At 35.8% G+C, this 12028-nt stretch overlaps 1 protein-coding gene across 1 annotated transcript; it reads right to left on the bottom strand.

Annotated features, from left to right (window-relative positions):
* Positions 1-244: 244 nt before the first annotated feature.
* Positions 245-648, bottom strand: LOC128260140 (coiled-coil domain-containing protein 1). Its single transcript, XM_052992922.1, has 2 exons — positions 609-648; positions 245-540 (listed from the first exon to the last, which is right to left on the bottom strand). Exons 1-2 carry the CDS (start codon positions 640-642, stop codon positions 245-247), a joined length of 330 nt encoding a protein of 109 aa, XP_052848882.1. The 5' UTR covers positions 643-648.
* Between the last annotated feature and the right edge of the window lie 11380 nt (positions 649-12028).

Genomic DNA, 12028 nt, shown 5'->3' with positions numbered 1-12028 from the left:
ATGCCTATGTAACTAGAGTATCTTTTGGGGGTAATAAAAAGTAGAAATAGTTTTTGTCTTTTATTATTCAATTTTTCTACCAACAGAGCAAATACCTACTAATTATGAAAACAAGGCTTTTGCCTTTGTAACAGAAATAGATTCTATGTTTTTTTTGTACATCTTTTATTTACTTAAACTTTTCACCATAAAAACAAATACTATTATAAAAACAATTATTGAAAAATATATAAGATGTTGCTGCTTAAGCTTCATTGGAGGCGCTTTCCTCACTTTCATTGGAATCTGGTGTAATTTCCACGACCTCCCATGTTTCATATTCTCCGGAATCGTTTCCGCTATTATCTTGATCGCTGTTATCCTGATCGTCATTATCTTCGGAATCATCCTGGGAGTCATCCTCGGAGTCATCTTCTTGCAGATCATTGGCAGACTCATCGGAATCCTGGGAAAATTCCCACCGGAAACGACGGTCGCTGATCACATCATCTCCCTGGCTCACTTCCGAGGAAAGACTGACAGCGATCACTATAGCCAAAACTATTAAATAGAAGAATTATTGTTAAAATATGCTAATTTTCTTTTCCTGGCTTTGTCCTCAAACTTACCGAAGAACAGAAACGAAACCTTGTTGGACTGCATATTTAGTGATTGATTGTAGCTTGAGATGCTTTCGATGCTGAGTGAGCTTTCGGCTTCAGCTTATATACCCGAAATTTGGCAAACGTCTTGCCAATTGTCTGACCCAAAAGACTATTTGATTACCCCAAGATCATCGAATCGCCCTACAAATCTATATCGAAACAACTAACCAAATATTATCATAGCTATAGTATTTGTATCACAAGGTCACCATTTTCGGCGCGTGCTTGGGAATTTTGGTAGCTAGAACAAAGCTTCGATGCTGTAAATTGGCTAAGCTAATTTAATAATTAAAACGAGTAAGAACTAATAAAAAGGAACGAATGGACACATTTTGGATAACAAACGAGTTTTTCAGTAAAAAATATTAAAATAAGTTAAAAAAAAACTATAGTATAGAATTTTTTTGTTAACAATTTTTTATTTATTTTAATTGGAATTACTGAACAACCTTTTGCTGTTATAATATATCATATTCAGTTTATAAATCTTAAATTAACATTTTTTTTTAAATTAAAATGTTTTTAAATTGTAAAATTTACCATAAATTTTAACTATTTCTTCAATAAAAGATTAACACATTAAATTCTTCGTGCAGCCCAAAAGTATGCACTACTATTAAAAATATGTTTAATAACATGATCTGTTCGGCAACATTAACTTGGATTGTAATGTTACGAATATTTACAGAATCAGATAAAATATTTTTATCCCAATCATTTATCGACGCATATAAAAAGCATTTCCTTAAATCTTAGATTAAAATAAAGATCCACATTACAATCGTTACTTACATTTTTACTTTCAAACGTACCTTTGGTTGCTCTTGAAAAGGGTACCCTCAGAATGCAAAAACAACCAAAACGACCTAATTTATTAAAATTACCCACTCTTTAGGAATAATGACTTTAAAACTGGACTGAACTTAAGGAAAACGTAGCTTACCATGCCTTTAGGACCATACAGGGCCTTAGTGCCATTTTAGGATCATTTGTTCTTAATATTAGGACATTTAAATTAGTTTGGACACTTTTTAGGTCATTTTGTTTTTGGCACGATATTTACATCGACCGTTTAAAGCTTAAAAGTTTAAAACAATTTAAAATCCAGATAGCTTCAAAATTTTGAGTCTAATTTACGGAACCCGAAATCGCTGAATAGTTTTAATATTATTTTTCATAATAATTTTTCTTTTCTGTGGTTTGTAGTTGCGCACTTATTGTGTTGATATTGATCCGTTTTGATAGAGAGGATCGTCAATTGATTGAGCCCACATATGATGGGCATCTGTCTGGAGATCCTTTTCAAGAAATGCCTTGGGATCTATTCTTATACGTAACTCAATGTAGCGGAAAAACCTTTTGTACCCGCTATTGTATCTAAGCAATCGATCGTAACTCTGCCCTTGGGGCAATGTATAAGTATCGATTACGCAATTCGATTGAGCAGGCAAAATAGTTTGGTGCTCGAAGACGTGGGTCAAGTGTTTGGGCTCAGAGTGGATTTCAGCTGAAGGGAAACCAGATACAGAAATTTCTACATGGTATCGACGGGAAACCAGCGGAACGCTTTCAACGTACCGAATTTTGCTCTGGCTAAATGGCCGCAGGACAAAACTCTACGATGACAGCTCAATCTCTGGAATGCGAATGAATTTTTCGGCTCGCAGCGTGAATTTCGAAATTGTTCGTTTTTCGGGCAGCCTGCTGCTTAACATATTAGCACCAGGACATCAAAGGACAGCTGAAAGTGTCAACAGTTTTTGCCAAACGCTGTCGGCGAGTTGAGAGCCGAAATTTTGTTCCCAAAGTCAGCATGAAATTTGTACTAAAGTTGGCAGCAGGATGCCGCCCTACAGGCTGCCCAGCAATTTTCGTGGCATTTATTCCATTCACCATGCTTGTACTGTATTTTGCGCAGTGTCTTTTCCGCCAAATGGGATTAATTTGAGAATTTTTTAAATCGAGTAGCGAGCCGTCTTAAGACTTTGCTTCCGCTTTTGGCCCTCTCCCCTTGCAACTGGTATTGTGTTCAGCATCTGATGCTCCTTTTTTCCTGGCTAAGCAGTAGAGAGCTCACATCTCGGCCAGCTGCTCCGCACCGCTTGCCTTTTGTGGCTTGACCATTTCGCTTTTGTTGGCTGCAACTTCAATGGCCGGGCCGACTCACGTCCTTTGTCCTTTTTGTCCGTTCATTTGCTTAAACGCATCTTATCCTGTTAAAATGTGCGCTCCGGCTTTCCGTTTCGCTGGAAAATTGATCTTTTTTGCAAATTTCCTTCTCGGCTTCTGGTCTTCTGCTCTTTTCAGAAAGTTCTCGAGTGCACACTAATTGAGATTTTCCTCCTTTTCCATTTTCATTTCGTGTAATGCAATACACGAGTTCCGCTTTCAAGTCGACGACAATTGTTCTCTTTGCAGTTTTTTGCTAAATTTCCAGAACTAATCGGGCATTGTATAGTGTGCTATGGTTTGTGGGCCAGAATATTAAATTTTTTACATTTAAAATATCTTTTGTTTAACTTCTGGCTTAACTTAAACAATTGAAACAAACAGAAACAAATTTTAGAGTTTCAGCGCTTAATTAAATCAGCGTGCATTATTAATATTTGATGTTTTACATCATAAAAATAAAAACATTCTGAAATTACTTACTTTTGGTAGATGTAAAATTTAAGAAATGCTGAAAAAAAATAAAATAAAATAAAGTCGAAAACTGTGAACTGTAATTTTAGAATCAACCAATAAGTTTTTAAGAACTTATAATTGAATAAAAGCCTTTTTTTGATTGGTGAACCGACACTTACTAAAAGATTTGTTTTTAATTTTTTTTAAACATTAGAATTGAAGTAAAGTTATAAGTTAATTTTTTCAATTGTTTGCCTTATTTTAAGCTGAACTCACTGGACTTTAGAATGTAAAGTACTAAACACATTCTAAGCCTGAGCGAATAATCATCAAACCGCTTAACATGCCTGTAACAATTAAAAAACCTGTACCAACCATCAATTTTTGGTTTGGCCAATTAGTTGTTCTAAAAGCCATAAAATTATTATTATATTGTTCGGAGACTTTTTAGATGTCCCCTACCACCGAAAATGTTTAATTCCGAGTCCAATTCGAGTTCCATTTATATGTTCATGGCACACGCAGCGCATTCATAACAATATTTCATCAAAAATTCAAAGCGTTCCCCCCTAAAAAACATGATTATTAATTAAAATTCCCAAATCAAAATCAAATTACGAGTAAAACACAATAAAAAACAGAAACACGAATAAATTCCCCTAACAAAAATATAAATATTTTTTGTTGATTGGGTCGAAGTTGGGGAGCGTTGGCAGTCTGTCGCCAGCGGCTTCCGTCGCTGAATTTCTAGGAATTTCTGTAGCGGCAAAATGTGCTCGGAAAACGCATATATTATATTCAAATTAAATTATGCATAATTTCCCTGTTTTCCTCTTTGTCTTCTGATTTTGTTGCCTGCATTTAAACAAAAGTAGCGTAGGACAGCCAGCGCCAGACCCATAAAACTGTCATAAGGCGCTGCCAACGAAATCGAGAGGAGGCGACCGCAAGGAATCGGGAATTTTGGAGACACATGTGTGACAAAGAACTACTTGGATATTACGGAGGGGTTTCTCAACAATGGAATGCATACAAACGCTACACTGGACTGCGTGTTTTAATTTTTTCGTATTTAGGATTCAAATAAATGTAAAGTTTTAAAAACATCTGAGTAAGGCCTGTTATTAAACTATTTCCTGTGGTTCGACCACATCATCCTTCATATCAGTCACTATTCAGTTGTTAATAGCGAATAGCAATTTTAAAAAACATATTTATTTCTTTTAAAAATAAATATTTAGTTTGTATGCTCAAATATATTAAATTTCTAGCAATATAAAACCAATTTTGTTCAAATCTAGCATTTATAATGTTTTGTAACATTTTTATTTATCTGAAAAAAAAAAACCTTTTACCTTGATACAAACATTTCTAATAATAATGTTCTTTATAACTTTGCTCGGCAGTGTAATAAAATTTGCATAAATTCAAAATGTTTTTGTGCTCTATTAGCTTATAACATTGTCATAACCTTCCGCCAGGCGCCCTACCCGTTGGACCGGTTCCAATCCCGATCCCATTCCCATTTCCAATCCCAATCTGAATCCCAATCCACAAGCCCATCCACCGTGCGTCCTCCGATCAACAGGTAAAAACTGATTTGATATGCGGCAGAAGGACCGCCGACCGGAGCGGGGATAATGCTCATTTTCATTCGGTTTCGCTGGAAAATTATGTCTGACGTTGGCGCAAAGTGCCCGGGGCATAGTTTTCCCCATTTTCCATATTTACCTTCGCTCTGTGCGCGTGGCGCGATTTAAATTATGATGACGCCAAGGCGCCTACCCGACCTGCCGGTGGACCCCCATTTCCATCCCGTTTCCATTTAACATTTGAAGGCACTCGGAAAAAAATAATCGTAGTTCTTTATAAGTTAAAAACTTCGCTAACATTGTCTTTAATTATTATTAATTATTAAATTTCAGTCATTTAGTTTATTACAGTTTTCGTATACTATGTTCACATATCATTAGATTTAAGTTTTAGAGTTTGTTACACTTTTCATACTCTATGCTATATGTAGGACATGAAAAGTTATAAATTATACGACTATAAACATTTTATAGTCGCATCTTTGCAGTAATTTATTTATTTTCTTAAAAATACGTATGTACGTAAAATAAAATTTTAATGGGTACAAATAACCCGATTATTTAAATAGGTAGTTCTTTCTGTTAAGGAAGATTCCGTATTCTCCTTAATTAAAAGTTTAAACGCAATGGCTTCAAATCAAACAATTTTTTTTTCATTTAACTGCCTCATTAAATTTGAACTAATTTTTTATTGTGTTCTGTGTGCAGGGAACAGGAAAGGATAACAAGGCTGGTCGGCGCTTCCTCGGAACTATAAATTTTCCAGCTCATGATTACGCCAGGAGAAATTATAATTGGTCAGGAGCTGCAGCAAGAGCAGCTGCCGCCGCCTAATCTTATCAAATATTTGACAATAACCCAATTAGTAACCACCTACAGGAGGATCGAGCAGCCAGCAAAAGAACATCGGAACGACAAACAAACATTGCGCAAAAAGGAGACCTTTTTTTTGTCAAGGAAGAAACCTTATTTTTTTTTCGAGAAATGCTACCAGGGAAGCTGACAGGGAGTAAGACATCAGCAGATATAGACGCAGCTGCAAATCGGGGACAATGATGTCAGGTCGGAGTCAAAAGATGCTCGCGTCAACCATAAAACTAGCCGACCTGGACAAAGAGATAAAACTAGCCGAGGAAAGGACCGCCCCTGGAGGGACATCCTTGCAGGAGCCTCTAATTTGTGAAACTTGCCTACAGTTTAAAGGGAGCAACGGGCAGGCCAGACCCATGACATTTGAGATTTTGCAGTCGATGATTTTCAATGCTGGACATTGTCAGTTCCGAATTGTAAAGATTCTCGATCCGTCGGCACACACGGTGTGTCGTGTGGATGGAAAAAAAGCGCAATTGAAAAGCCACAAAAGACTTTGAAAATTTGCCATAATCATGACATTTTGTTCGCCGGTCCTTTTGTCTTTTGATGCATTCTTCTCGCTAAAAGATCCTTCTGTGCCTTACGATATAATCGTTGTAATGTTGCATCTTTATCGGAGCTCGGGCTGAAGTCGAAGAATGGAGACACGACAGTATGTGATGACTTTGTTGTTGATATTGTTTGGGGGATTGTCCTTTTGATATCTTTTTTAGGGAGAAATTGCTTGCTGCCGGATTATTTTATATTTTCTGTTGAAACTGTAATCTTTGGTTTACAATGGTTAAATTCTAATAAAGATTTAATCTGCGTTTTATGCTTCCAGTTAAATGTAAAACATTTTGTTTTTAGTATCTCTGTCTTTGTTATGTACCTACCTATAAATAGCTAGATAAAAGTTTAATAAATCTTGCAAATTTGTTAAACATAATTTTTGTATGTAACTTAATATGAAGTCCAAAAATGTATTTTTAAACTACAATTAAAAAAAAATCTTTTAATCAAAAAAAGATTTAAACACTTGAAATTAAATTAAATACACTGCGTAAATGTAAATGATTTCAAGTGAAATCCCTACGATACAACAGATCTTACTGGTTCGTAATTAAGCCCCACAATTATTCCAATCAACCCTGAGAACCCCAAGAAACTAGTTGTAGTTGTACCAGGGCACCCCCTTTATCATATATCCCCTGTAACCACTCTACCACTCTAAAAGCAGACCCAATTAAAATTAATTTTATTCAATTCGAAATCAAGTCCCAGCAGTGTCTTTTCAATTTTCTGCGTTTCTTTGTTCGCTCGCTTAAGGAACGATTATTTAATCTGGAGCTATTAATGCCGAGGGGGTCCTGGGAGAAGCGGGGAGTACTCCCCAGTTGCCCGTATCCTTGGGTTTTTGTTGTGCTCGGAATGCGAATCCAGTTAGTCAATGCTTATTGATGTTTAGTTGCTGCTGCTGCCGAGCTTCTGTGGTATTATTTCACTTGCGTTTCCGCTTTTGGCTTTTTGTTTACTTTTACGCTTGGCCCCAGACAAAAGCCCCCCAAAGATCCCCATCCTCATCCCTCAATAAACCGAACAAGCCGCACTATGTTTTGGCATTTGGGTTGCTTGTTTTTCCCCATGTCTCTTGCCTTTTTTCCTCGTTTGCTTTCGTTTTTCTTCTGGCTCCTGCGAATCCCTTGACAATGCAATAAATTGCGCAAAAATTGGAAAAATAGAATTTTAGCCGCACCACCATTTCCAATAACAGTGGCAACAACCATTACAGGTGGACTTGGAATTAACATTAAAATAAGTTCTACAGGAATATTGAAAATATTTAGATTTGGTTTGTAGAGGAGGTTAAAGTATGAAAAACATTTAGCTAACATATATTTACGTAATAAGTGACACTTTTCTTAAAGTTAGCATTCATCAATAATTTAACAATTTATTTAGTTTAGCAGTATTAGTATTTATTTTATTTAAGGTCAATTAAAAATTTTTATACATTTTAAGGTCCCTTTTTTTATAAGTTAAGTTAAAATTCGAGTTAATAGTTCGTGAAAAAAACTTAACAAGAAGTTAAATTCATCGGAAACACAAATTTGCGCCCTCAATGTGATGTTAATTTTTCTAAAGTCGGATTGAAAAATCTAAAGGAGTTAAGTTGGCTAACTTTTCATCGTCATTTTTGTTGTTCTGCCGACCGCCAAAACCAGTTAAGAGTTTTCAGTCATAAAAACGATATAACTGTATTGAGAAAGAAAACTTCTTCGAAACATAAACTAAAACTATTATTTTTTGGAAAATTCCGCTTACTGATGTTCGACTGTACCCAAAGAGGAAAAGCTCCTCTGGCTTTCACGCAATATACACACCTCCGCTCCCTTTGTCCATGCCACCTCACTCCCTCTACGGAAATCAAGTGCTAAGCTTCCCACAACGCAATCAATTGATTTCTATTGTTTTGTTAAAATGTCGTGCCGGGTCCCCGACTTCTTCCCATTCCCCCCAAAACAAAAACCCCTACCAATATTTCTGTTCTATTTGAGCTTTCATTTGTTGTCGTTGGTCCCCCTTCCTTTCTGTGGCATTTTTATAAATTGCTTTGTTGTGGTCTTTATTGAAATTTTTGAGGTTACTTTTGTGATTGTTGCTCCCATTCCGATACAGAATAACGAGAGCAACACCAACAAAAACAACTTTTAAATAAAACTGTCTATTATTTTTGTTTATTTGCTTATTTTACATTTGGCGTCTGTCGCACTTTTGGCCATTCTATTTGTCCACTCGGCCAGTACATTTTTTGGCTTTCTTTATTTTGGCTGAAATATTCATGAGTTACGTTTTGGGTTGTAAATGAAAAACGTCCTTCTGGGGATTTATGGTAGCGACTTTTTTCACGGCGATACATTCAATGGCTTGATAATTTATAGTTTCGGATATTCCGTTCAAAAGGGTTCTTTATTTTTATTCAAACGGTTTTTTTTTTTGTAGTGGCGAATCGAAACATTGAATCTGGTTGTACAATTTTGCCTTTCTTTTTGGGCAACATTTAACAGGACATAAGTGGGCTGTGGATCCAAAACAGGGGAAGTCTTTGAGCGAATGAAATTCATATTGATTGTTGGATGAAACGCTGAACTGCGTTTTTATTGCATGTAACAAAATTATTGGTATTTATAAAGATTGTAATTGGTTATTTAATTGTCGGAATCAATCAATTTAAGAATTATTCTTTCACTTTTATTCCTATTTTGTTTATCTCAGATTTCATACACAGAGAAAAAAAAACATTGCCAATTTGAATAGTTTTGTGTATGATTTTGTTCAGTAGATTTCGTTTAGTATTAATCAATTACAAATTACATTTATTAAACGATAAATATACTTATTTATATATTGTTGGGAAATAGATTTAATCTTCCCCTAATGTTTTTTGCCCGCATCACCTGTTGAAAACAACCAACAAAATATTCACAGAAACCATCCTGTATCCTACACAGCTGTCCTCGCCTATGACTCAACGATCATATGTGAGTCACCGCAGCAAGGCCAAAACGAATCATAAACTATCCACCAAAGATGTCAGGCCACAGATTTCTATCTCGGGCAAACCCTAAAATCCATTAGATTTCTTTTGACAGGCGCGCGTTTATTAATACCAAAATTTTATGATTCGTAAAAGGAATAAAGGAATTGGTTATCCAACGATAAGCATCAAAACCGTGAAGGGGTACTACAAGGAATAGAGGTTTCATTTTTATGTTGGCTTACCTGGAACCACAAATATGACATAGGTCGGGCAGTGGGACATCTGTTAGGGGCTACACCTGTTGATAAGACAGCTAATTTTATTTGCCGCCCATAAAAAACTTTTTCGGTTTAGTTTCGGTGCGAGAGAGCAAATTAGTCGGTGATTTGTTCAAAATGTTGGAAAAAAAAAAACTTTTCCTGTTGATCTTCAACTCCTGTAGCCCTTTGGGGCTTTATCAAATGAAGTGTGAATGGGGAAAACTTTGCCGAAGGCCAAAAAGTAATCAAAATGAAAGTAAATAATAATAATAAAAAAGGAAAGGCAAACAGTGCCTGACGGGCATCCTTACTGCTTGATTGTGTTAAATGTTCTTGCCCATTTGGCTTGATAGACAGCTGAAAATGAAATCAATGCCACAATCTAAGTCTAAGCCTTTACCTAGTCCCAATTTGCCCGAGTTCCCTCAAGGATCCATCCTTAAAGGATGCAGCCAGCCGGGCGTACGCATGCTGTTTATTTTTGTTTGCCCCAGGCCTTTTATTATCCTTTCTCGTGTGGGAAAAAGAATATCCAAACAAATAAGCACACTGAAAAAAATATTCTGCATTTTGTTGTATTGTAATTTACGATTGTATTATATATTTACACCAGTCTAAATAACTACTGTTTCGTTAATTTATATTTATTTAAAATAGTTAGTTAGTATTCATTTTCCTAAACATTTATATTTCTCTGTGCACAAATATTTGGATAAACATGAACCCTTCTGATTTGTTGTTTGGCCCTTTGGCCTCCAGTTAGAATGTCCTGTGGATTGATTGAATCTAGGCCTGGTCAGCATCATCTTGAAAATTTGATTTCAGGTTAAATGCAATTAAATTTTGCCTCTGGGCTTGATTTGGTTTACCCTCAGCTGCCTGATTCTTTGCCTTGTTTATGCTAGAGAAAATTGAAATTTTATGCATTCCCCTCCCCAGAAAAACACAGTTCCACACTGCGGCCGTTGTTGTTTGGGGAAGTTCCATCCAGATGCGGTCAACTGTCGAAAGGATTTGGAAATTTGTTGAAATTCGGTTTTGTGGGTGCCATTTCAGGCGTTGATTAATTGATTACATATTACAAGAAGATGCCAGGACACATGTCCAAAATGAAAATGTGTTGGGCTTCCTTTGACTTCTGCTAATTAGTTTTTGAGGTTTCATTTCGATTGGCCGCTGTCAAGTGGCATTAGTTTTAAAAGTTTGCTGGTATTTTCCATTTATTTAAATGACCCAATTTACATTTGTACGCCTTAGGAAACATGTTGTTGAACTATTTAAAACTTCATGTTGTTAAGTCTGGTCATGATTTAATCAAAATGATTAAAATATAAATGGTTTTACTTTACATATATGTGTTCTTTTGTTAACCATTTAAAAAGGTTTATGGAACAACTACTTTAATCTTCTTTAAGAAGGGTATGAACTTTTAACTGCATTAACATTTTGTCTTTTCATCATTTCAAGCTTTAAAAAAGTTTTAGTTAAGCCCAGACATTTTGTTTTATAGTTTCAATTGCACTTCAAGAATTTGTGCACTTGAACTGCCAAATTCCGTATTGTATCCTCCAATATTCCTGGACCATAATTTATTACGGAGTCCTGTGCCAAAAGTCATGAAGTCCCCCAATATGAAGTTCAAGGCCTCTCGTCGACGGAACTGAATAAGACCAAAATAAAGTCCTTTGGCACATTTCATGCACACTTGGCGGCCAAAAAGTAAATTTCAAAAAATGTATTTTGCACTCTCTCAGCGTGATCTCCGTACCAAAATAAAAATGAAGAAAAAAGGAAATCAAAAGCCGGCTAAGCGCCAAAAAAGCTGTAAAGAAATAACGTCTGGCCAAGTCAACAAGCGAGGAGCGTTATCCTTGGAGAGGCACAGCGCGAAAAACGGCGGCGAAGAGCGCCGAGCACATAAAATTCAATAAAACGCATATTTGGCTGTCATTTGTTCCGAGTTTTGGGCGCCAAAGTGCCACAAAATTTGCCACAGTAGCAAACAGAAAATGGCGCTAAAGTTGTAAGAGAAAGCACACAAACAGGTCGAGAAAAACCGAGATACCAAGCGACTAAGGGAGCAAACGGCAGACATACAGATGATATAGACGTATGGCAGTCATAAGTAAGTATAACGAAATTCATAGGGTTTGGGGGATATCACAACCTTTATTCTTTATTTGTATACCCTTGCAGAGGATTTTTAAATTTCAGTCAGAAATTGTGAGCTTAGTGAAAAAAGTAATAATTTATCCCTATACTCAAAAATATAGTTACTTGGCGCGATTTTAGAAATATTGATTTGATTTTATAAAAACGTTTTGCTGACTTATATATTTTTGCCATAGCTGCAAGGGTATAAAAACATTGACCGACCAACCTAAAATGATCTTGAACTGGGTTATATATGGTATATCCCAATAATGTTTGCTTAATATTTCTGTTGGTTGAAAATGTGTGAATATTTATGTTATAAATAGATTCTACACATCAATAATTTGAAAGTTTAAGCAA

Source organism: Drosophila gunungcola (assembly GCF_025200985.1).
Source record: "Drosophila gunungcola strain Sukarami chromosome 3L unlocalized genomic scaffold, Dgunungcola_SK_2 000014F, whole genome shotgun sequence".
Lineage (NCBI taxonomy): Eukaryota > Metazoa > Arthropoda > Insecta > Diptera > Drosophilidae > Drosophila > Drosophila gunungcola.
The sequence above is the reverse complement of the archived record's forward strand: the minus strand, read 5'-3'. Positions and strand labels throughout refer to the sequence as shown.